Here is a 26,431-nt window from a genome sequence, read left to right as displayed (position 1 = left end):
TCATGTTTTCAAAGTCCACCACATACTTCCATCTTGCAGAAGCAGCTGGCTTCATAGAACAGTGGTCTGGCCTACTGAAGGCTCAATTATAGTGCCAGCCAGAATGCCATGTAATGCTAGGATGTCGTCCTACAGCACAGGATGTATCCCATAAACCAGCAGCCAATATTGCACAGAGCCAGAGTGCATGGAGGTGGGGACCATGGAAAGGAATGGTTCCTCCATCCACACTGGCCTCCTAGGTGTTTCTCTAACATGCTAGACATTCTTGCCTCCATTTTCTCTACAGAAATGCTTTCCTCCACTCTACTTACAGTTGCAAAACCTGGGGCGCGTAGGGGCTCAGTTGTTCAAGCATCTGATCTTGATTTCAGCCCAGGTCATGATCTCAGGGCCATGACATCAAGCCCTACTTTGGGCTCCACACTGAGCATGGAGCCTGCTTAAGATCCTCTCTCTCCAGGGCACCTGGGTGGCTCAGTTGGTTAAGGGTCTGCCTTCAGCTCAGGTCATGATCTCGGGGTCCTTGAATTGAGCCCCAAGTCAGGCTCCCTGCTCAGCAGAGAGTCTGCTTCTCTCTCACCCTCTGCTGTTCTCCCCACCCTGTGCTCTCTCTCTCTCCTCTCAAATAAATAAAAGAATTTTAAAGAAAGATTGTCTCTCCCTCTGCCCCTCCCTCACTGCTTGCGTGGACACACATGTGCTCTCAAGAAGTAAATAAATAAACAAATTGTGAAACCTCCCTTTGCCTTCCTAATTACCCCTTCCCTTACTATGCTTTTGTGTCCAGCCCTTCTCACCTTCTATATTATTTGGTCATTGTTTATTATCTGTCTTCTCCCACTATAAGGTGAGCTTTACAAGAGCAAGTCCTATTTCATTCATTGTTCTATCCTTGATGCCCACGACAGTGCCTGAGACATAGTAGGTGCTCAACAAATATTTCTAAATTGACTTGAATGAATATCATGAAAGTTCTTGGAGAAGAGTAAACAAGTATCTCCAGTCTATTATCTTTACATTAGGGATTGGTTGGCAAGTTTTTTTCTGTAAAAGACTAGAGAGTAAATATTTTAGGATTATGGGCCATGCAGTTCTGTAGCAACCACTCCATTCTGGCACTGGAGCACGAAAGCAGCCATAGACCCAAAGGAAACAAAGGATGACACATGGAGAGGAAGGAGAGAAATTGCTGGAGTCCTGGGACTTGGGAGGCTGAGAAGGGAGTTCATATGGAAAGAGGGGACTTCATATGGAAATATTTTACACAGATATGTTTGATTCATTTCTTCTTCATGCCCTCTCACTCCATCATCACAGCTAATACTAAGGAAGTTACATTTTCCCTTTGGCTTTGACTTTTCAATGTTGTACATTTAAATGTACACTTACTAATACAGCCACCAGGTGGCGCCCTTTCTCTTTTCTCATTAAGCTGTTTTTATTATTGTTGACCCCTGAACAACCCAAGAGTTGGGGGTACCAACTACTAGAGCAGCTGAAAATCCAACTTTTGATTCCCTAAAAACTTAGCTACTAATAGCTTACTGTTGACCAGAAGCTTATAAGAAACAGTTCAGTAACACATACTTCATATGTTTATATGTATTATATACTGTATTCTTACAATAAAGGGAACTAAAGAAAATGTCATTAAAATCATAAGGAAGAGAGGATACATTTATAGCACTGCACTGTTATCGACACTATAAGTTTACATTGTCTGATTACAAGATCATCTCTCAGTGCTTACATCAATATGATCTCCTCAAGTTCTTATTTAAATTCCAGGTAGTTAGCATACAGCGTAATGTTAGCTTCCAGCATACAGTATAGTGATTCAGCACTTCCATACAGCAGCCAGTGCTCATTACAACAAGTACTCTCCTTAATCCCCACCACCTACTTAACCCCTCCCCTCTGGTAACCATCATTCTGTTCTCTATAGTTAAGAATCTGTTTCTTGGTTTGTCTCTCTCTCTCTCTTTTCCCCATTGCTCATTTGTTTTGTTTCTTTTCTTCTTATTTTTTTTTTAAGATTTTATTTATTTATTTATTTGACAGAGAGAAAGACAGCCAGTGAGAGAGGGAACACAGCAGGGGCAGGCTCCCAGCAGAGGAGCCTGATGCGGGGCTTGATCCCAGGACTCTGGGATCACGCCCTGAGCCGAAGGCAGACGCCCAACGACTGAGCCACCCAGGTGCCCCTCATTTGTTTTGTTTCTTAAATTCCACATACGAGTTAAGTCATATGGTATTTGTCTTTCTCTGACTGACTTATTTCACTTAGCATTATACTCTCTAGCTCTTTATCCACGTTGTTGTTAATGGCAAGATTTCATTCTTTTTTATGGCTGAGTAATATTCCATTGTGTGTGTGTGTGTGTGTGTGTGTGTGTGTGTGTGTGTGTGTATACCACATCTTCTTTATCCATTCATCAGTCGATGGATATTTGGGTTCTTTCTATATATTGGTTATTGTTGACAATGCTGCTATAAACATAAGGGTGATGTATCCCTTCAAATCAGTATTTTTGTATCCTTTGGGTAAATACTTAGTAGTGCAATTGCTGGATCATAAGGTAGTTCCATTTTTAACTTTTTGAGGAACCCCCATAATGTTTTCCAGAGTGGCTGCACCTCAATATTGCCTTATATAAAACAAAACACTATAGATGTTATAGGTATTATTAAAACTAGACTTGAAAAATGAAAAGACAGGGGCACCTGGGTGGCTCAGTCAGTTGAGCATCTGCCTTTGGCTCAGGTCATGATCCCAGGGTCTTGGGATCAAGCCCCACAGTGGGCTCCCTGCTCAGTGAAGAGTCTGCTTCTCCCTCTGCCTCTCCCCCAGCTTGGGTTCTCTCTCTCACTCAAATAAATAAATAAAATCTTAAAAAAAGAAAACTACCACAATATTAAATTTACATTAAATATCACTCACATTATGCCTATGTAAGGATAGGCTACCCACTTCCATACAATTCTTGCACACAATGTTCTACACGATGAATACTCAGGCAATGATGATGATATTGACATAAGATGGCTCAATACAGCTCTTGTACAGTTATTAGATTTTCATACAAAGACATGCACACACATACACAACAGGAGTTGATTAACTGTAGGGCACGATGACTATTTACTATTCCTTAAGTGGAAGGTGACCATCACAAAGGTCTTCCTTGTCATCTTCATGTTGAGTACACTGAGGAGGAAGAAGGGGAGGGGTTGGTCTTGCTGTCTCAGGGGTGGCAGAGGTGGACGAGAAGGCAGGAGAGACAGGCACACTTGGTGTAACTTTACAGAAATATACGTAATTTCTGTAATTTCCGTCTGAATTCTTTGCTTCTTCCTTTCTCTACATGTTTCTAAACAGTACCAATCTTTCCACCATTTGCTTTTGTTTCAGTGTCCATGTTGTAAAAGAAGTCAAAAGCAGTCTTGAATAATCAGAACACTTCTGCCGGGTCGTCTAATGCCAGTTTGTCTTCTGGCTCCGCTTCTTCTGTCTTCCTCTCCATTGTCTAGCACTGGTTTGGAAGCACTCATCCCCATTAGGTTCTCTTCTGTTCACTCCCCTGGTGTGGTGTCTTAAATTTCTCCAAGGTCCATATCTTAAACCCTTCACCACAACCACCCTCTACTTTTTTCTTTTTTTCTTTTTTTCTTTTTTTTTTTTTTTTTTTTGCCATATCCACAATCTTGTTCATGATTTCCTTGATTGGCTCTGTTGTCAATCCTGTGAAATCATGCACAACATCTGGGCACAGTTTTTCCAGCCGGAATTTATTGTTTGGGCCCTGATGGCTTTCATGGCTTTTTCTCTAACAACAATGGCATCTCCAATGGTGTGATCCTCCCAGACTTTCATCATGCCCTCAATTGCAGTTCTCTTTCACAGTGTTGACAATCCTTTCCTCAAAGTACTGTGTGTAATGAGCCTTAAAGGTCCTTATGACCGCATGAGCTAGAGGCTGAATCAGACACATTGTGTTTGAGGGCAAGTAGACCACTTCAACACCTTTGGTGTTGAACTCGTGGGTCCTGGGTGGACAGGGGCATTGTCCAAAATCAAAGAATGTTGAAAGGCAGTCCCTTACTGGCAAGGTACTTCCTGACCTCAGGAACAAAGCATTGATGGAACCAATCCAGAAAAAAGGGTTCTCCTTGTCCAGGTTCTCTTGCTGTACAACCAAAACAGTGGTGTTTATCTTTCCCCTTCACAGCTCAGGGCTTAGCAGCTTTATAGATAAGGCAGTCCTGATCATAAACCAACTACATTTGCACAAAGTGGCAGAGTTAGTCTATCCCTTCCTGCCTTAAATTCTGGTGCTTGCTTTTCTTGCTTACTAATAAATGTCCTTTGTGACACTTTTTTTTCAGTATAGGGCACTTTGGTCTGCATTAAAAACCTGTGAAGGCAGATATCCTTTCTCCTCAATGATTTTCTTAATGGGCCTGAGAACTTATCTGGCTGCCTCTTGGTTGGTGGAAGCTGCTTCTCCTGTTGACATTTTTTAAGCCAAAGTTCTTGCTAAAATTATCAAACCATCCTTTGCTGGTAGGAAGTTCTCCAGCTTTAGATCTTTCATCTTCATTTTGCTTTAAATTGTCATATAATGACCTCACTTCTTCTAGAATCATAATTAGCATCTATGGGTATGCCTTTCTTATACTAATCCTGTACCCAAATAGGAGCTGCATTTTCAATATGAGATAAAACGGAATTTTGCAAAAAAAGTGCCAAGTTTTCACCCCCATTGGTGTAGCTACAGTGACAGTTTCACAAATTTCCTTTTCTTTTCTTTCCTTTTTTTTTTTTTTTAATGCTCCTTATGCTGGAATCATTTATCTTGAAAGGGCAGGCAACCACACTGCAGACCTCAATCTACAGTACGTATCAAGCAAATCAAATTTTCTTGTAATGTCATGACTTTCCTCTTTCTTGCAAGCACTTTGAGAATCACTGGTGGCGGTTCCTGTGGGTCCCAGGGTGTTATTCAAGGTTTACAATGTTGCGCTAAGCATGGTGAAAAATATGCGAGAACTGGGAGAGAACATATTTTACTGTTACACACAATATACTGGAGAGACAAACGGGTCATACAGAAATGATTATTTTAACACGACGTTTTAAGTGGTTAGTGGCAACACTTGAGCTCACCGCCTTAGCTAGGAGAGGTGGCTACAAAATTCTTGCAGGGTATAGTATGTACTACAGTTAATTTTACATAGTTATGATTTAATACTGCATCTTTGCATCTGCTTACATTTCTCTTGACCACAAATGGCACCATGTACTGTCTGTGTTTGTGCACATTCTTTTTTTTAAAGATTTATTTATTTGGGGGGGGGCAGAGGGTAAGCAGGAGAGAGTCTCGAGCAGACACCACGGTGAGTGCGGGACTGGACACAGGGCTTAATCTCATGACTCTGAGATCACCACCTGAGCCAAAACCAAGACTTAGATGCTTAACCAGCTGAGCCACCCAGGCACCCCTGTGCACATACATTTTGATAAATCTTGACTTTCTATAATAGATGTGTATATATTTTATGGTAGTAAATGACAAAATAGTATCTATATATATTTTATGCATTCATGACATATCTAATTTCTTAATTTTCTTGATATATCTAGGCTATGCAGCTCATCTGTGAGTTTTTTCAAATTGTTGCAAATCTCCAAAAAATTTTCCAATATATTTATTGGAAAAATCCATGGGTTAGTGGATCCACACAGTTTAAACTCATGTTGCTTAAGGGTCAATTTACTGAGCATCTACCAGTTTCCAAGAAGTAAGTGGTATGACATCGCTTTGATAATTAGACAAATACCCTCTTCTCAGAAGCTTACATTCTAATGATGGCAGATGATAAATGTAGATATAGATATGATCATTTCAGAAAGTCAAACAAGGAAGTTACATAGAATCATGGGAGTCTTCCTTGAAGAAATACCAGTTGAACTGAAAACTGAAGAATAAGAACCAGCCATGCAGACTTGTTTATTTGCTTTTTCTTTCACTGTGGTAAAATATCTCTCACATAAAATTTACTGCTTTTGAGTTTTGTGACATTGAGTACATTAACATTGCTGTGCAACCATCCCCACCACCCATCTCCGACCTTTTTCATTTCCCCAAACTGAAACTCTGTACCTGCTGAACAATCACTCCTCACTCCCCGCTCACCCCAGTGGCAACCATTAGCCTACTTTCTGTTCCTGTGAATTTGACTCCTGTAGGTACCTCATATAAGTGTATTTGTTATACAGTACTTGTCCTTTGATGACTAACATATTTCACTTAGCATAATGTCATCAAGGTTCATCCATGTGTCAGAATTTTTAAAACGAAGATTCCAGTATAAACATACACCACATTTTGAGGTGTTCTTCTGTTGAGAGACACTTGAATTACTTTCATCTTTTGGATATTGTGAATAATGCTAATATGAATGCTAATATGTCCAAATCTCTATTTGAGTGCCTGCTTTCAATTCTTTTAGTATACACCCAGAAGTGGGATTGCTGGATCATATGGTAACACCATGTTTAATCTTTTGAGGAACTGCCGAACTGTTTTCCATAGCGGCTTCACCATTTTACATTCCTACCAGTAAAGCACAAAGGTCCCAGTTTACATCCATGCCAATTTTTGTTATTTTCCTTTTTTTTTTCTTTATTATTATGGCCATCCTTGTGAGTATGAAGGGGTATCTCATTATGGTTTTGATTTATATTTCCCTCATGATTAGTGATGTTAAGCATCTTTTCATACACTTATTGCCCATTTTTATATCATCTTTGGAGAAATGTCTAGTCAAGTCCTTTGGCTTTTTATAATTGGGTTGTTTGGCTTTTGTTGTTGAGCTGTAGGAATTCTTTATTTATTCTAGATATTAACCCCTTATCAGATAAATGATTTGCAAATATTTTCTGCCATTCTGTGGGTTGACTTTCCACTTTCTTAATAATGTCCTTTGAGACATTCAAGTTTTTAACTTCGAAAAAGCTCATGTATCTAGTTTTTCTTTTGTTGCCTGTGCTTTTGGTGTCATATCCGAGAAATCACTGCCAAATTCAATGTCATGAGTCTTTCCCCCTATGTTTTCATCTAAGAGTTTTATACTTTAAGCTGTTATGTTTAGGTCTTTGGTTCATTTTGACTTACTTTTGTAAATGGTATAAGATAAGGGTCTGACAGTTCTTTTGCACGTGGATTTCCAGTTTTCCCAGCACCATTTGTCGGAAAGACTACCTTTTCCCCATTGGATGGTCTTGGCACCCTTGTCAAAAATCATCTGACCACATACACGAGTTTATTTGGCAGCTCTTTATTCTATTTCATTGGTCTGTATGTTTTCCTTTATGCCATTACCACAGTTACTTTTTATTACTATAATTCTGTTGAGGTTAGAGTTTTAAATCAGAGGTACAGCAATTTCAAAGAACTAGAGTAGGGATCAGCAAACTTTTTCTGTAAAGAGCCAAATAGTAAATATCTGGGGCTTCACAGGCCATGTGGTCCCTCTCACAATTACTGCACCCTGCTATCACAGCACTAAAGTAGCGATACGCAACACGTAATCAAATGGTTGTGGCCGTGTTCCTATAAAATTTTATCTTAATAGGTGGCAGGACAGATTTGCCCCAAAGGCAGTATTTTGACAGTCTTTGGACTACAGGTCACAGTTGGGCATTTTCAAAGGCTTAAAGCAAGGCCAGTGTAACCAGAATAAAGGTGAAAGAGGAGGGAGCTGAGGTTGGAGAGGTAAGTAAGGGCCAGATCACAGAAACTTGTAGACCACAAGGAGGATTTGATTTATTCTCTCTCACTCATTCATTCACCAAACATCCACCAGGGACCTACTAGGAGCCTGGGCTGGGACTAGATAGGCTCAGTCCTCAGCCTCATGGAGTTTTGATATAGAGAAGAGGTGTAAGCTAAGGAGTTTTGATACAGATCCTATTTCCTGAGTCATGACTCCACTTGAGTCCACTTCCTCACTTGAACCATGGGAGCTGCTCTAAGCTTTACCCTGCTGCTTTAGTTCAAGCCTTTATTAATCGTCTCCAGGATGATTGCAACAGTCCATTCAAACAGCCTCTGCCCATAACCTCTCACCTTCTTGCAAACTAACCCCCACACTGCAGCAAGAAAATTCCTAAAATGTAATTGTGATTGCACTCCCCAGCCTCAAACTATCACTATATCACTGTTAAGTCCAAACCCTTGGGATGATATGTAAGGCCCTGGGTGACCAGACCCTTGCCAACTTCTCAGCATCATCTGCTCTCTCTGCCCTTGGTGGGAAGTGCTAGCTGACAACCTGGGACATTGACTCACACAAACCCACATAAGATCATGTTTGACTCATGATTAAGCCCTGTGTAACACCTACATCAAGGAAAGGTTTTTGATATTGGTGTGAATTCTTGTTCGTGTTTCTATTATAAAGTGTATGAATTGAGCAAGACCTTGTAATAAAAGAGCAAACACATACAGAGATAGCCCGGCACTGCTAAGTCAGTTAAACCTCACAACTACCTTCTGAGGTAGATAGTACCACTGTCTCCATTTTACAGATTAGGAAGCTGAGGCACAGAAGGGTTAACTTCCCCAGGATTACACAGCTTGCACAAGTGAGGGCATCAATATTCAGACCCAGGAATTCTGTCTCTATAATCTGTGTTATTAAGCACATTGCACTCCCTCACTAAACCATAAATATGTTCTTTTAAAATACTGACAAGCTGCGCCTGTAGTCTGAGTGTGGTCTGTAGCTGGCAGCATCAGGTTCCTCTGGAACCTTATTAGAAATGCAAATTCTACGCCTGGGACCTGACCCAGAACAGAATCAGAATCTGTGGAGATGGGGCCCAGGAATCTGAGTTTTAGCAGCTCCCTGGGTGATTTTTAATCATGATAAAGTTTGAGACCCCCTGCTCTAAAACATTAATTCCTGTGGAGTAAAGGACTTAATGGAGGCAAAGCTTGAGACTAACACGAGAATAATTTTGACAAAGAAGTAGAAATAGAGGGGCGCCTGGGTAGCGCAGTCATTAAGCGTCTGCCTTCGGCTCAGGGCGTGATCCCAGCGTTCTGGGATGGAGCCCCGCATCAGGCTCCTCCGCTGGGAGCCAGCTTCTTCCTCTCCCACTCCCCCTGCTTGTGTTCCCTCTCTCGCTAGGCTGTCTCTATGTCAAATAAATAAATAAAATCTTTAAAAAAAAAAAAGTAGAAATAGAATTCTCTTTAACATACAAAGTTTTCAAATATGACATAAAAAGAAAACAGACCTAGCACAGAACAAAATAGGTGTTAAAGGTCCTGAGTAGATGAATCTGATCTTAGAGTAATCAGGCCAGGGTTCAAATCCAGCACTCCCACTAACCAGCTGCGTGCCTTGCAGGAAATTGCTTAACCAGAGTCTCAATTTCTTCACTAACAGGTTAGAGTAATAAGCCTATTGACTGGCACCCTACGGTGGTTACGAAAATCATGTGGGATAATGTATGTGACAGTGCTTGATGGAAGAATAACATGGTGATCAGGGTTCTTTTCCTGCTGTAACTCCTTACAACAGAATATAGGCATCTTCCCTTCTACTCAGGAAATGGATAGGATTTTGAGTCTTGCAGTGACTCCAGAGATTTCTCTTCAGTGTAGGTTGCAAGAGATACACAGCTAGAATGGAGGTTGCTCTGGGCTTCAAGAGGGAGAACAGAGGGAAGCGGCCTTACCTGAGAAAATGGTGCCAGAGCTCTGGCAGATGGTGGTGGGAATACCATTAATATCCCTGAACTCATCTGTGGCTTTACAATTTCTCTCCACAGAAAAGTTTAATTAAAACCTCTAATAGCTTAAGCCAAGGTTCAGTCCCAGACATTCTTACTGCCTGGCTGTTGCTGCTGCATGGGCTGTTTACAATAGCTTCGGTTCTGATTGGTCAAGGTTTGTGCCACACAGGTTGTTAAATTTTTCAGTAACACCTCTGGTAATTACCGCATGAGAGAAAGGAATGTTATTTGAAGCTTATTTCAAACGGAAGCAATTCTCCTCTTTTTGGGATGGCTTCATGGGTTCCTCCTGTGCCTCACCAGGCCTGCGCATTCCCCAGACCTTTGACCCCAGTGCACACTCCTCGACTTAATGACAAATAGTTTTAGCATGTTCATTCATCACAACACCACCATTCATAATTTATTCTGTTTCAAGCACCTTTCTCCAGCTGAGGGAGCCATGCGCTACTATCCCGAGAGAACTCCCATGCATGTGTGGGTAAGAATTCTATTTCTAGGGGCGCCTGGGTGGCACAGCGGTTAAGCGTCTGCCTTAGGCTCAGGGTGTGATCCCGGCGTTATGGGATCGAGCCCCACATCAGGCTCCTCCGCTATGAGCCTGCTTCTTCCTCTCCCACTCCCCCTGCTTGTGTTCCCTCTCTCGCTGGCTGTCTCTATCCTGTCGAATAAATAAATAAAATCTTAAAAAAAAAAAAAAATTTAAAAGAATTCTGTTTCTAAGCTGGGGTTTCTTTTATTCATTTTGCAAAGCAAGGACAACCCAAGCCACCACGCTCTTCTCTTTCCACCTTTTTTCCCATTGCTATTTTCTCCCCTCAACCTGGGACAGAATAGGTAGACTTCCTATTGATTCATTTTTCTCATCTTAGCTTGTCTCTTTTGGATTAAAAGCGACTTTCAGATATATGTGTATCATTTAAGAGAGAGAGCCACTACCAGGAGAGTTTAAAGGCCTCTCCTAAGAAAACAAAAACATATTAACTATATTCCTTACTTGGATTGACTTTCAACCATGTAATAGATTCATATGTCTTACAATCTTTATACCTCGAAACGGTAGGTGGAAGACACCAGTTATTTTTCGAGCACGCCCAATTTTTAATTGAAACCGAAATGTTCAAAGTGACCACCAGCTGCACCAGCTGAGGCATGATATGACACTTAATCCCCTAAACTGCAAAAATTTTTAAAAAATTCTGGCTCTGCTCAAAGTGATCCATGCTGTCTAAGGAGCAGCCCAACATTCTCTCTCACTTGGGGTGACTTGACTGACCACGTCTAGGAACCGTTGAACAGAAACCCCAAATTTTAGAGACAGTCCATTAAGCAGATACAGCCAGGGCAGGGGTTGGTGACTGATTTTCTTTTCAGGTGTTCTCATAAATCACATACCTGGTTAAATACCTTCATTCCAACATCTCCCCAATCCTTTTCCCTCCAAAGCAAAAAAAAAAAAAAAAACCCTAGAGGATTGAAGCCCTTGTTACTCAGGGCATGGTTCACGGACTAGCAGATCTGCCTGCAAGCCTGTCAGAAATGCAGAGTCTCAGGCCCACACCAGACCCACGGAATTCTGCCTTTTAACTAAATGTCCAAGTGATGCATATTCACATTAAAGGATGACTAGTACTGGTTTAAGTGACACGTTTGTTAAAGAGCATACCAAAAAAGAATCAAGATTCTCTACTCAGAACACTTGAAACAATAAAAAACAGACAACTCACTTCATGGACGACGTGTGATGTTGGAAGGAAAGCAGCTCCAGCCTTGGCAGAGAGGCAGGGGTGATGTGAAGGCTTCTACCTTGCAGGTTTTCCTAGAGAGACTTCAGCCCCAGGTTTGTGTCCCTGAAAGTTCCAGGAGCTTCCTTTTGCCAGCCCTCAGGGGGCAAGAGAAAGAATCAGAAAGGAAATGTAGCAGCCCCTTGGCGAGGTCCTGCAACGACCAGAAAGACCGAGGTTTTCCAAAGAAATTAGCCTTGAGGAAATGGCCAGGGGGAAATGAACAGTTCTCATATTCCCCTGAGTTCCTTTCTTCTCCACCATGAGCCAGGCATTGCCCACATTTCTGTCTCGACCACTGAGATTCAAACCGACGACCTAATGCCTCCAATCCGCCTGGGATCCTTTTCCGGTGTTCCTGGCAAGAGCAAGGGAAAGGGAGAAAAGGCATGCATCAGAGAGATATTTTTATCTTTCTCTTTGGACAACAGAATCATGATGACAGCATCTCCAACACTAGCAACAACTTAAGAAAGGACCAAAACCTAGCAAATAGTTTTGCTCTGTGTAAACTTCCTGTCTTTCGCTAGCTCTGACGAAATCGGGGGTCTCCTCTCATAGGTCCTGCCTTCTGGCAAAAAAAAGCACAAGCAGGAAGATAACACATTTGAAAGGAAGTGAAAGAAACCAAAGCAAAGACAGCATTAGGTTTCAGGGCAAAGACCCACCAGAGACTGGAAGAGGAGACAGCAGCCACATTCAGAACACGCTAGCCTTCTAATGTTAGCTTTTCTTTCTTTTTTTTTTTTAAAAGATTTTATTTATTTATTTGAGAGAGAGAGAGAGAGACAGCCAGCGAGAGAGGGAACACAAGCAGGGGGAGTGGGAGAGGGAGAAGCAGGCTCCCAGCGGAGGAGCCCCATGCGGGGGCTCGATGCGGGGCTCTATCCCAGAACACCGGGATCACGCCCTGAGCCGAAGGCAGACGCTTAACAACTGTGCCACCCAGGCGCCCCTAATGTTAGCTTTTCTAACCCAGAGATGTCATAGGAAGGTAAGACCATATTAAATAGGCATTTCCTATTCTGAAAACATGATGATGTCAAGTGAAATAATAGGACATTTACTAAGAGCTTCTGGTCCCTGTCTTTACTAGTCTTGACAAGTTTTTTCACCCATGCCTCCCCAGCTACAAAAGGGTGAGAACAATGATGCTGTCCTTACGGAGATTGGCACAATAATATCATGAGATATGCAAAATGCCAATGACTGAGCTTGCCATGCTGTCGGTTCTCTTCATATTTAAGTCACCATCCTGAGTCTTCTTTTGTTCATACCTAAGCAGAAATCAGGCACTCAATAAATATATTTGTTTTCCTTCCCCTCCCCTGGCATTCAATAAATATTTATTGAAATGAAATTAAAGTTTAAAAAATCTTGATGTATTAAGAAATTCCACCTATTTATTTTTTTTAAAGATTTTATTTATTTATTTATTTGACAGAGAGATAGAGACAGCCATGAGAGAGGTAACACAAGCAGGGGGAGTGGGAGAGGAAGAAGCAGGCTCCCAGCGGAGGAGCCTGATGTGGGGCCTGATCCCAGAACGCCAGGATCACGCCCTGAGCCTAAGACAGACGCTTAACGACTGAGCCACCCAGGCGCCCCCCACCTACTTATTTTTATCATTGTTTTAAATTGTGGTAAAATAATAAAACATGCCATTTTAGCCATTTTTACGTGTTTGGTTCAGTGGCATGAATTGCATTCACAATGTTATATAGCTGCCACCATGATCTATTTCCAAAACTTTTTCATCACCCCAAACAGAAACTCTATAATTATCAAGAAATAGCTCCTTCAGGGTTTTTTTTTTTTAAATGTGGGGATCACTTTTTAATCTGGGGGGATCCCTCCTCCCTCATGGCTGTAGTTGCACTTTAAGAACCCCTGAAGAGAAAATACGTAACACCAAGAATAACATAGATAACTCTTTTAAATAAATTTACATTTTAATCATATAATACATCTTTCATTTTGAAATATATGAGATTATTCTTCATTCCAGCCAGAAACAAGGTTTAGAACAAAACTTGCAGTAAAATTTCTGCCATCTTTGTGGATATATCTGGACTTCTTTTGAATCTAGTCTACTTTTTTTTAATTTTATTTTTTTAGAGACAGAGTGAGAGTGTACGGGGGGAGGGACGGAGAGAGAGCATCTTGAGCAGACTCCATATTCAGCTTGCAGCCCAATATTGGGCTGGATCCCACGACCCTGAGATCATGACCTGAGCCAAAGGCAGACCCTTAACCAACTGAGCCACCCAGGTGCCCCTCAATGGTACATTTAAAAGAAGTGCTGATAAATCCATAGAGAAGGCAGAGTTTTATTCCAAGGTTTATTCTATCAGCCAGTGACCCCATCCCTCCTTTCCAACAACCCTCAGTTTGTTTCCTATGAGTCTCTTATGGTTTGTCCTCCTCTCTGATTTTGTCTTGTTTTTATTTTTTCCTCTCTTCCCCTATGGTCCTCTGTTTTGTTCCTTAAATTCCACATATGAGTGAGATCATATGATAATTGTCTTTCTCTGACTGACTTATTTCACTTAGCATAATACCCTCTAGTTCCATCTTGTCATTTCCAAGGTTTATTCTAAATCAAATAGAGCTAACTTTGTAAATACAATTTTAAGGATAATTAAGACATATACTAAAAATAACCATGATTTTAAGAATCAGCTAGACACTGTTGGGGAAAAAAAAGAATGTATGACATGGTACCTGTCCTCCAGGGGTTGGGTAGACAAGACTAACACACATGACCTAACAGGAGAGCTGGCTGGATACCATATTGGTTCAGGCAGTAGGCAGAGGGAGAAGGAAGAACCCAGCATAGACTGTGGATCCTGGATCCTCACTTCCTACTGATGTAGACCCATGGCTGACTTGGCCAAGGTGACCCAATGAACTCCTAGCAAGTTTCAGAGTAATTGGGCTCAAGATACATGATTCCCCTTTATTCCAGAGCAATAAACATTAGAAAAATCCTTGCTTAAGAGGTAAGTGAAGAGTCTCTTCCACTGAGGCAGATCTAAGTGATTCTGATTTAAGGAAACACATGCTGCTTTTCTAACGGAAGGTAACACAAACTTTAATTTTCAAATTTTCTCCCATGTTTCATGTAATGTAATTTTATGTTATTAAATATAATATTTAGATAATAGTAATACAATAAAAAAAGAAAAGAAGGAAGGAAGGTAGCAAGGAAGACAAAGGTCAAAAGAGGGAGTGGGGGAAGGAAAGAAGGAAAGGAGCAAAGAAATTAGAATCTAAATGTTTCCCAGTAAGGAGATGCTTAAATAAATGTAGTGCAGGCATAAATGGAATATTACACAACAGTTCAAAAGAATGAGGTAGAAATATATATACTGTCTTGACAAAGAAAGATCTGCAAGATATATTAATTGTTAAAAGCAAGTTGCTACCTAACACATGCACATCCTCACAAAACAAAACTATGTGTTTTTATATATACCCATCTATGTATATAATCCCATAGAAAAAAATTCTGGAAAAACATGACCCAAAATGGCAGCAATCTCTGAGAAGTATGGGATTAGGAGGTAGGGATGCTTTGTGGACAGCATACATCTCTGTTGTTTAAAGATTTCCCATGTGTACTCATATATTTTCCTGTTTCTTTTAGAGTAAAAGCCAAAGACCTTTACAATCTGTATCTCCCACCCCTACTTCTCTGATCTCACTTTTCCCTTTGCTAACTATAATGTAGCCAGACCTATCTCCTCGCTGTACCGCCAACGTACATGCACTGACCCACCTCAGGGTCTTTGCACTAGCTCTTCTCTCTGCCCAGAATGATCTTCCCCTACTCATATATATGGCTCATTCCTTCATTTCCTTCCAGTTTTTCTTCAAATGGTAACTTCTCAGTGAGGCCTACCCTGACCTCCCAAATTAAAATTGCAATTCCTTCTACTAGTATTCTTTTTTTTTTTTTTTAAAGATTTTATTTATTTGACAGAGACAGCAAGAGAGGGAACACAAACTGGGGGAGTGGGAGAGGGAGAAGCAGGCTTCCCACTGAGCAGGGAGCCGGATGTGGGACTGCATCCCAGGACTCCAGGGTCATGACCTGAGCCGAAGGCAGACACTTAATGACTGAGCCACCCAGCCACCCCCTCTCTACTAGTATTCTTGATTTGCCTCATCTTATTTTTGTTGAGAGCACTTATCACCCTTTGACACATGTAATTTCCCTATTTATTATGTTCCCTTTTCTCCTTCCACTAGCATGTAAGCTCTATGAGAGCATGGCTTTTTATTTGCTTTGTTCATGAATAAATCCTTATCCCTAGAATTGTGCCTAGTATACCACTAGATGCTTAATAAAATGTACTGATAAAGTCACAAATTTTCCCAAGAATATATTCATGTATTTTTTGTATATATTTAATAATCAAAGATAATCACCAATCTCAAACAAACAAACAAACAAACAATCTAAAAAGTTAGAGTAAGATGTCTGAGGACCTCCTGGGTTCTATGGAACAAGATTTGAAAATCTCTGGCTGAAAGCTAAATACGGTAGAACGCACGGGACAAAAGCTTATTGAATGGAAGTCCTTCTATTGACTTAGCACACTATCTAACAATGCATATTATTTTGCAAACAACTAGGAGCAAACCAACCACTCCTAGAACCTCTGAAATCCCCAGCTATTTCTTTATAGAGGCAAAGGGCCAGTGAAGGTCCCTTATTTCGTATAAGGGCAGCCCTATGCCAAAGGTGACAAGTTGTAGCAAAAGTCATGTATATTAATTCTTGGAGACCTCCTTTATTTCTTTCAAAAAATGTATATCCCTAAGAATATAGATGGAATTTAATCCCCAATCTTGTTGAAGCAGGTATTGAAGTCCTTGGAACTGGAGAGTGAGAAAGGTTTGAAACAGCCAGCATTATCCCCTACTTCAAAGAACAGCAGAAGTCTTTTAGCTAGCAGTGATTTTTTTTTTTTTTAATCAGAATCAGTAGCCTGTCAGTGGAGAGGAATCCACTCCAAATTAACAAGGTAGGGAAGTAGGAAAGGTGGTCCACAGATAAATATTTTGCCAGTCCCATTTCCCTGTCTTTAACCATTCTTCAGGGCTGAGAGGCAGTAACAGAGAATGCTTCCTTGTTTGGCCATTGAAATTATGAAAGTGTTGAGGCACCTGGGTGCTCAGTTGGTTAAGCGTCTGCTTTTGGCTTGGGTCATGATCCCAGGGTCCTGGAATCGAGCCCCATGTCGGCTCCCTGTTCAGTGGGGAGCCTGCTTCTGCTGCTCTCCCTGCTCGTGGTCTCTAATAAATAATTTTTTTTAAAGATTTATTTATTTATTTGACAGAGAAAGAGAGAGACGGCCAGTGAGAGAGGGAACACAAGCAGGGGGAGTGGGAGAGGAAGAAGCAGGCTCATAGCGGAGGAGCCTGATGCAGGGCTCGATCCCAGAACGCTGGAATCATGCCCTGAGCCGAAGGCAGACACTTAACGACTGAGTCACCCAGGCGCCCCTCTAATAAATAATTTTTTTAAAAAATCTTTATTAAAAAAAAGAAAAGACAATTATGAAAGGGCCTTTTCTGGTATCCCAAACTTTTGTTTTCCATCTCGTATTGGTTTATAAGGGTATCTTCAGAATTCTTTAGAATGTATCCAAAGAAATATGTGATAATCTATTCCTATGTTTCCAGGATATGGAAAAGTTGCTCTAAATTTCCTTTAAGGTAATGAATCATTGAACATTGCATCAAAAACTGGGGATGTACTGTATGGTGACTAATATAACAAAATAAAAATTATTTAAAAAAATAAATTTCCTTTAAGGCTTAGAAGCAACCCAAGACTTAGCAATTGTTTAATAAGAGTCAAAATTCTGTGTTCCATATCTTTATTATCAAGACTCACAATGATTATTAACAAGTTCCCCAGCACTTTAGCTTTGGTTTCCCATTTTGCCAGTTATAGACTTCTGAGAGTTAAGGGCCTCGTTCTAGGCTTTTATAGTCCGACAGTATGGTGCTGTTCAAACAGTAGTTATTTAATCAAGGCTTTATAATCAGCATTATAAACCAAATGATAATATAAACAGAGCTTATAAACATGACCTAAAATAAAATCACACTTGTAGCATGACTCTGAAATGCCAAATCTGCTTCAATGGCTGTTTCCAAATATTAAAAGCCATATAGCATGACAAAAAATGAGTAGCTATGAGAAACTGTCCTTGTTAACTCTTTATACTTGTTATTTACTGAACCGGAGACACAAGAAGCTTTACGAGAGGAAAGCTCAAATCCAAGGAAGTATTTTTATTAGGCAGACCAACCCCACCTCTCTTTATTGCCCGGTATATTTGTGCAGCTGTTAGCGAATGTTTACAATCTGAGAAATCTAGGCACAATAAAGTTTATGACTGGGGGCTAGATCAGCCCTAGGGAGAAGAGAGACTTTCCAGGGGGCAACACTGCCTGACTTTTCTTTTTCTTCATAAGGCTAAAGTTCTGGACAACAATACAGCAAATTTTATATATTTTTACGTAATCATGCATTTGTATGTTTGTGTATATCTTCATGGCAGAGAAGGCAAGAGAAAATGGTATAAGGGAAGGAAAGAGTTCAAAATAGTATAAAATTAGAAACAATGTGTCCCACAAGAGGGAATTGCAACATAAACTATGGTACATAATATCATAATCACAAAAATTAGCAAGTATGTGGTCAACATGGATGCATGGCATATGAACTGTCTAGGGAGTAAAATTTTTGCTCTACCCTCTTAGATACAGTTTCTGCGGATCGGCAAATTAAACTGACAAATGACAGACTGACAGGAGAAAAACGGTTATTCATATTAAGTTAGAGACTTACCTACCTAAATTAGTAGGGGAATGAGAAGAGAGGAGAAAAGGTTTCTATGGGAAGAAAAAATAAGTTTCTTTAGGAAAGACAAATGGGTTTTTAGAAGAACAAACTGGAGATTAAAAAAAAGTTTGTGATAATATCTGTTTATGAATGTGTGAGTAGGTCTTTTCCATCTTCATGGCCACGAATGATTTGATTTATGGTAGGATTACTCTTGTTCTCTCTTCTAGAAGTAGACCCATCCCGAAGAGGGATTTATGACAGCCCATTTTTCAGAAGTTTCTGCTTTTAAGGAGATAACAGAGGCACCAAGAAGGCTTCTTTCTCCATCTGTTGATTCTCAATCTCCTTCAACTCAAAATAATCCTTATGTCAAAGTGGCATATGCCGATCCCCTTCAATATAAAGTTGTATCAGGTGAAGAAAATCAGAACTAAAATAACATGAATGTATTCACTGACTTTAAAATGTAAAAAAAAGGATGCATGATCATGGCAGAGATCAGAAATGAGTTTGGAAAAAGAAAACACTTTTAACAGTTATTAAGTTTCGTGTTCTGTAGATTTACTAAAGTTCACAGCCATCAGTCATTTTTTAAGTGAGGGAGAGGTATTAGAATATTAAGAAGAAATCCAATCAGGAAGAGAGAGAAATAGTGGAAAAAGAGAAAAAGTAGAAAGGTAGTGAGAGGAAAAGAAAGGCACATAAGGGGAGGGGGAACACACACACACACACACACACAGGAAACATTTACCAAAAGCAAAACTGACAGACAGGAACTAGTGGCAGAAAATGGGGTATATGACTGTGTAGGTTGTGTATTAATTATGTAGGTCTCACAACAACCCTATGTGCTGTTATTAGCTCCATTTTGCAAATGACAAAACTGACTCACAACATGAGTTAAATAATCTGCTTAGTTATTTAGGCGAGGAGGAGAGGATTCAGGCCAACTCGGACTTCACACTCTAGCATTTTGCCCTGATGCTTCTGATGCAAACATGTCAACATTTCAGAAGATACTTTTCCATCATCCCTTGAAATTAGTGACAAATGATCCAGCAATATAACATAGACATTTTTTTTAAAAAATAGCCTCCACACCCAACGCGGCACCCAACATGGGTCTTAAACTCATGACCCTGAGATCAAGACCTGAGCTGAAATCGAGAGTCAAATGCTTAACCTACTGAGCCACCCAGGTGCCTGTAACATAGATCTTTCTGACATCCAAAACATTTTTTCTGCCTTTGTTTTGATAGTTTATTTTTGAAATATTTATCCCCCCCCCCAATTCTAAAGCTTTCCATCTTTAGAGAAATGACAGTGCTCTTCCCTTTCATCTGCACCACTAGAGTAGAGCACATTCATTCATTCCCTCCTTCATTCAGCAGGTGAAGTGCCCACCATGTGTCTGCCTATGGCTGAGTAAAATTCCCTAGCGCCATCCTCAAAGAACTGCACAGTGACCTTTGGAGTACAGCCTGGAACCCAGTCCCTAGTCTGGCGTCTAACAAACCATGCAATCTTGAATACAAGAGGTTAGGGTCAAAACCCTGATTCTTATTTTCTCTCAGTTTCTAAATAGGAATTTTAAGGCAGGAATTCTCTCATGACTTTGGCTTTATGCTTTGGCATTAGAAATGCCTCTCACATTTCTTTGATCCCTAAAAGCAGATTTAGCATCAGAGAAATATCACAGTGGAAAGATGTTCCAGGCAACACCTAAGAGGTCTCCTAAATTTGGATCTTCTTATATTATCATTGTTTCTGACTTCAAGCACCGTGGTCATACTTTCCCAGCTGTGCCAGCATAACTTGCCAACACTGACTGAACAATATCTTAAAACAACGGTGCTGGGCCCACCTATCCAATTTGGTTGTAACTGAAGAAACCTGAGGACTTCATTCCTCTTAGTAACACAGTGATCTTTCTTCTTTCCATGATTCATCTTTTGGGAAGGGTGTACTCCCGAGTTTTAAAATAAGGCTCAGGAATGAGATAAGAACTCTTCCCTATTTGAATTAGGTCCTTATGCATTCCTAACTTTTTTGAACACCTACGATGTGCCAGACTGTGCTGTTAGGATTATATAGAAAGACGGAGTTCCTGCCCTGGAGGAATTCACAATCTAAAGATGAAGAAAGGAAGGAAACAAAGTGTTGTAAGATTGGATTGTAAGTGTTAGGATATTAGTAAGTATTGGCTGTCACAGGAATCAACAGAAGGGGAATTTAACTCAGACTGGAGGAGTCTCGGCACATTCCAGAGGGAATGATATCTGAGTTTTGAAGTTCACCAGGGAAATAAGTGGGGAGATGTATTACAGGGAGAGAGAAAAATGGACCTACATTGGGATAAAGCTTAAGATAGGAGACTGGAAGTGGAAGAAATTACATTGCAGCAGTAGCAAGGAACAGACTACAGAAAGGGTCTCTTATGCAATGCTAAAGAGTTTTAACTTATTGGGACACCTGGGTGGCTCAGTTGGTTAAGCGTCTGCCTTTGGCTCAGGTCATGATCCCAAGGTGCTGCGATCAAGCCCTGCATCAGGCTCCTTGCTCAGTGGGGAGCCTGCTTCTCCCTTTGCCCCTCCCCCTGCTTGTGTGCGCGCTCGAGAGCGCTCTCTCTCTCTCTCTCTCTGACAAATAAATAAAAATCTTAAAAAAAAGGGGGGGTAACTTATCTAGGAGGTGAGACTGAAAAACATTAGCATGCAATGACCAGCATGTGGAGAATGGACAAAAGGTGATCCCAAGGGCCAGAAAATCAGTTGGGAAACTACCACAGTGTCAGCTGAATCTAATGAAATGGCAGTGAGAATGGAGCAGAGAAGACAAATTACAGAAGTGAAGGAGGAAAGGGGTCTGAATGGGAGGGATTGTCATTCACCAAGATAGATGAGAAGGAATAGATTTGGCTGGGAATTCCTTTTTGGATATGTTGAAGTTGAGGTGCTTACAGGACCTTCAAGTGGATGTTTCCAGTCCATGTCTGGACATGTGAGTCTGGAACACAGGAGAGAAACCTTGGGCTGGGAGTATGGTTGAAATCATCGGTATACCGATGACAGGTAGTCATACTGTATTGGCTTGCACAAGGAGAGTACTCCCTGAGAAAAGGGTGGATGGTAGTACCCAGGGTACATCAACAATCAAAGCGCAGGAGACTTGAGAAGTGGCTGCTGGATATTTTGAAAGAAAACCAGAGAAGAGGTGTCAAGAAACCTAAGAGAGAAGACTATTTGAATGAGAGGGGAGTAGCCAGGAATGTTGAATGCTGAAGAGAGGTCAAATAAAATAAAAACTACAAGGAATCGGTGTATTTATCTAAGGAGTTCATTGTGGACCTTTGAGATGAATGTTTCCTTGGTGTGGTGGACTCAGATGGCAGAATGCAGTAAGTGAGAAACGGGGAAGTAGGAGCCTCAAATGTAGTCAGGAATGCAGTGCAGGGGTTTGGTTAACTTTTGTCCTGGTCTCAGCGTGCTTTTACTATATTCTCTCTTCTCCTGACACGTTTTCCAATTATTCTATTCTTCCTAGTTTTCCGTAAACAGCTGCAGGATTCTTGGGTTCCTTGTGAATTTTCCTCCATCTAATTACTAATATATGCATACTTATTATTTCTGGAAGATAACTGACCTCGGGATGAAATAGGGCTGGATTTGAATCCTTAGCCAGCACCCTCAAGTAGTTACGTTTTGTATTTTGTTACGCAGGAGTTTGGGTCTGTATGGAAATCCTATCAAATTAGCCAGGAGTTGGAACGGAAGCTCTGCGGGGATGGAGACAGCGCCTCCTTCCACTTTTCTGTGCAACTCTGGGGAACTATCTTCTCTCCGCATAGTCACAGGACCTAGGAACGGCCTCGTCAGCTCGTGGTGAGCTCACGATCGTAGCTCCTCCCATTACACAGTTAGAGAACCCATCCGTTCCTAAACAGTGTGTAGGTTGTGTAGAGAGATCTGATTGGCTGTTGACTAGCTAAGGATTGACTCTATCCAGGGATGTTGTCCAAACCGCAAGAAGTGTCTGTTGGTGCAAACATAGCCACCCGGGGCCAAACGTTTTAACAAGTTATGAATCGGGCACGGTTCCTGGGAATGAGGGTTTGAACTGGGCAGAAACCCCCATGAACCTTGCACAAACCCCTCGATCTTTGCAGCCTGATCTGCAAAGTGTTAACACTTAGTGGATGCTGTGCTCTGCTGCCACCACCTACCTTCGGGACTGAAGAAACTATTCCCCCAGCCGCTGGGAGCCTGGCCAGACCGCAGCTCTGGTCCGCCATCCTCTCCGGAGTACTTCTCTAGGGAGGGGACAGCCTCCCCGCCGACAGTCGTGGCCTCTTTCCAGAAACAGTCTGCATCCGCAGACTGCTCCCTGCGTGGCCGGAAAGGCCAGCTCCCCGCCGCGGAGCAGCGCGCGCCGGCTGTCCCCCCGCCTCAGTGTGGGCTCCGACGCCGGGGTCTGGCTCGGCTGGGCGCGGCCGCCGCCGGAGAAAGGAAGGAAGGAACTAGAAAAGGAAATAAAAGGGAAAGGAGGAGGAGAAAGGCAGCGAGCTGTCGGGCAAATGCCGAGGAAGAGAAGGAAACGCGTCCTCGGGCGCCGCAGGGCTGGGCAGCGGCCGCACCACGCAGCGAAGCGCTCTGAGCGCGCGCGGAGGGCAGCAACCCCGCCCAGCGCGCCGCCCCCCGCCCGGGCCGCCGTCGGGTCGAGGTCCCCGCAGCTCGCCCCGCCAAGCGCCTGGCACGGTGGCGGAAACCGCGAAGCCACGCGGCAGTACCTCTTCGGCAGCATCGCCTTGGCAGCGGCTCACAGCCAGGCACCGGAGTGCATGCATCCTGCCGAGCACCGGGTCCGCGCTGGGCAAAGCCTTGTGGAAAACCGACCTAGGGCTCCCGGGTCCAGTTGGAACACAGAGCCGCTGGGGGTAAAAGGCCGAGGGGTTTTACAGGAAAATACAGGATCGGGGTCCTTTCTATAAGAATCTGGCACGCGCTGCCAGCCTTGTTCATTATGTCTTCAAGGTGGTCTCACGACCCGTGCCGGCACGGGGCATCTCAACCGCAGTATTAAGGATACACTGAGGTCAGCGAGATGTCAACATTGATACCAAGTTTCTGGAACAAAGGATTCTACAGAAAAACAGGTGAAGGGAAGGCTTCAAGATTGAGGAAGAGAAAAGAAAGTGTTCAAAGTCAAGCCTTACTGAAGCATTAGTGTATATCTTAATTTCCATCCATTTTTACGTTTCTGTGGCGGTTTAAAAGGTCTTAGGAGCGCAGTGAATGTGGGAAACACTTCCCTGAAAGCTGTAACTTCTTTCAGAGTCAGAAAGTCCACACTGTGGGGGCCGGGGTCGGGGGGTTGCTGGGTGACTGTGGGTTAAGGGTCTGCCTTGGGCTCAGGTGCTGATCTGGCATAATCTCTGGGTCCTCCAATTGAGCCCGCCTCAGGCTCCCTGCTCAGCGGGGAGTCCGCTTCTCTCCCTCTCCTTCTGTCCCTACCCCCCCACCAGCTCTCTCCCTCTCTCAAATAAATAAATAAAATCTTTAAAATGTAAAATAAAATAAAGTCCACACCGGGAAAAAGCCTTATAAACGAAACCAGTGTGGAAAATTCTTCGCTCACATCTCCATTTTCCTTCAACACCGCAGAATTCACATTTAGGGAAAGCCTTAAGTGCAGCAAATGTGGGAAATTCTTTGGCCAAAGCTCCGGCCTTATTGTACAAAAGAGTCCACACTGGAGCAAGGCATTGTGAGTGCAGAGTATGTGGGAAACTGCACTGGTGATTGTGACTTCATTCAACATAGAAGAGTTCATATTGGGAGAAAGGCCTCATGAGTGCGGGGAATGTGGGAAATTCTTTAGAGCCCAATCTGCTCAGCACCAAAAAGTTCACACCAGAGAAAGGCCTCACCAGTGCAACAAATATGAGGATGTTTTCAGCCAAAGGTATAACCTCCTTCAGCACCAGAAAGTTTACCGCCACACAGGAAGGCATCTTGTGCTGGGCAAATGCACGAAGATCTTTAGCCAAAGGTCCGCTCTGATTCAGCACTAGAAACTTCACAAAGCAGGAGCGTCTGAGTGGCCCAGTTGGTTGTGCTTCCAGCTCCTGGTTCAACTAGGGTCATTATCTCCCGGTCCTAGGACAGAGCCCCTGGATGGTCTCTGCACTCAGCAGGGAGTCTGCTTGAGGATTTTCTCTCTCCCTCTGCCCCTCGTCCCACTCAGACCATGCACACTCTCTCTCTCAAATAAATACATAAATCTTAAAAAAAAAAAAAGGAAGGAAGAGAAAGAAAGAAAGAAAAAGAAAGAAAGGACTTCACAAAGCAGATAAGCTTTAAGAATGCAGTAAATTTGAGAAAGCCTTCAGCTGATTCATTTCCTAGGCACAGGGAAGTTCACATGAAACAAAGCCATAGACATGTAGGGAACAAGCTCTCTCCTTGTTCAGTATAATGACACTGAAGGAGAACCTTCATGAGGGAGACACATTCCTGAAGTTGACTCATCCATCTGAATATAATCCCCCCCATTAGTTCCCAGATATGTGGGAAGCTTCCAGCAGCTGTTTTGTACTCCCTAACTTGCTTGGAGCACTTGCCAAAATTGTCACTGCCCATTACTGTGGCACAAGTCATCTCAGCTCTACCACCTGCCAGGTCTCCATGGTGTGCATTAGTCACTCCCAACCTGTTCAGGAGAGTAGACATCTGTGCTCTCTCTAGAGAAAATAATGAGCAGTGCGAGTCTTTATGGGGACCTGTTCCTTTTTCTCTAATTAGGGCACATCCCTGACCCATTTGTATCCTAAAGGACCTTATCTCCGTTCTGCCGGTCACTTGCAGAGGAGATTCACCTTCCTGGACATTGTTGTTCTCCAGTTATGCTCATGATGGATTTTTCCAGCCTCCACATCACCAACTTGTGACTCGTGAGCTGCCTGCCTCAGCTCACTTTGGTTTGTGAAATAATAAAGGCCTCATTATTTAAACCAAAAATCAAAAACAAAACAACTCTAAAGGAGCATCCCAATTTCAGAGCTCCCTATGGAGGGGTATGGGTCTTTGCATCACAGCCTGACTTCTCCCTCTGCCCCTTCCTGCCTGTTTCCCATCTGTCCTTTTGGCTCTTATCATGAAAAGTTTTCTATCACTTCTATCAAGGCTTAGTGCCCTCCTAGCTTGCATACATTTTGCGTTGTAGGGAACACAACAGGGGTTCCTGCCTTGCTAACATTGTGCTCCTTTTCTCTGTGCTCTGCATTAACTTGCAAAATTTGCTCTTAAGAGTATTTTCACTCAGCTCAAGGGCAGCTTCACGGGTGTACAACCTGCATAGCTGCATGAAACCCAGTTCTTAAAAGGGCCCCACACTTGGTTTAGTGTTCTGCAGTTGCTGTCTTCGAAATTCTTCATCAGTTTTGAACAAGGGCCTGGTCTTTTCATTTTGCACAAAATATATAACTGGTTCTGCCTTTGGCCACTTGCCTCCTAAGACATGATACGGGTCTCCTGGTCCTTGAAAGAACCCACCCTTGACATGTGGCCAAAGGCTTAGTGACTTCACTGGTTAGATCTCTTTTGGCTCCAAGCATCTTTGCTTTACCTGTTCAGGTGAACACTTATCTGGTATAACTCACTTTCCACACTTCTCTGCCTTCTGACAAAGTTCTTCTAGAGAGATAATCAACCACTACCTTCCCCAAACCCTGCTAGGCCCAAGCTGGTGTCATTTACAGACCTATGGGAGTAGGTTCTCAGTATATGTTTATCATTGGTAAACTGACTTATTAGACTTCCATAAGAAATCACCTAAATCCTGTACTGTTTAAAGCAGTAATTGTCTTCATTAATTCACAGTCCCTCACCAGTTATACTTACTTGGCTTGGGCATAATTTGGTTCTCTACCCTAATTTATTTTTTGTGATAGATGCTCAGTTACTATGTTTA

At 42.2% G+C, this 26,431-nt stretch overlaps 1 protein-coding gene across 3 annotated transcripts in view; it reads right to left on the bottom strand.

The window, feature by feature from the left end:
* Positions 1 to 22,700, bottom strand: part of ABCG2 (ATP binding cassette subfamily G member 2 (JR blood group)) — a 135,675-nt gene extending 112,975 nt beyond the window's left edge. For 2 of the 3 annotated variants that reach the window (XM_045791627.2, XM_045791656.2), the window contains exon 1: positions 11,539 to 12,088. Coding sequence is in view for 1 of the 3 variants with exons in the window: in XM_045791656.2 (XP_045647612.1) it covers positions 11,539 to 11,543 (5 nt within the window). In the remaining 2 variants the exon portion in view is untranslated. Of the gene's footprint in view, positions 1 to 11,538; positions 12,089 to 22,685 lie in introns of those variants that run through there. The other variant, XM_087864003.1, reaches the window with a different exon arrangement.
* Positions 22,701 to 26,431: the final 3,731 nt, after the last annotated feature.

This window comes from Ursus americanus, chromosome 8, assembly GCF_024610735.1.
Source record: "Ursus americanus isolate L20-20 chromosome 8, mUrsAme1.1.p, whole genome shotgun sequence".
Lineage (NCBI taxonomy): Eukaryota > Metazoa > Chordata > Mammalia > Carnivora > Ursidae > Ursus > Ursus americanus.
The sequence above is the reverse complement of the archived record's forward strand: the minus strand, read 5'-3'. Positions and strand labels throughout refer to the sequence as shown.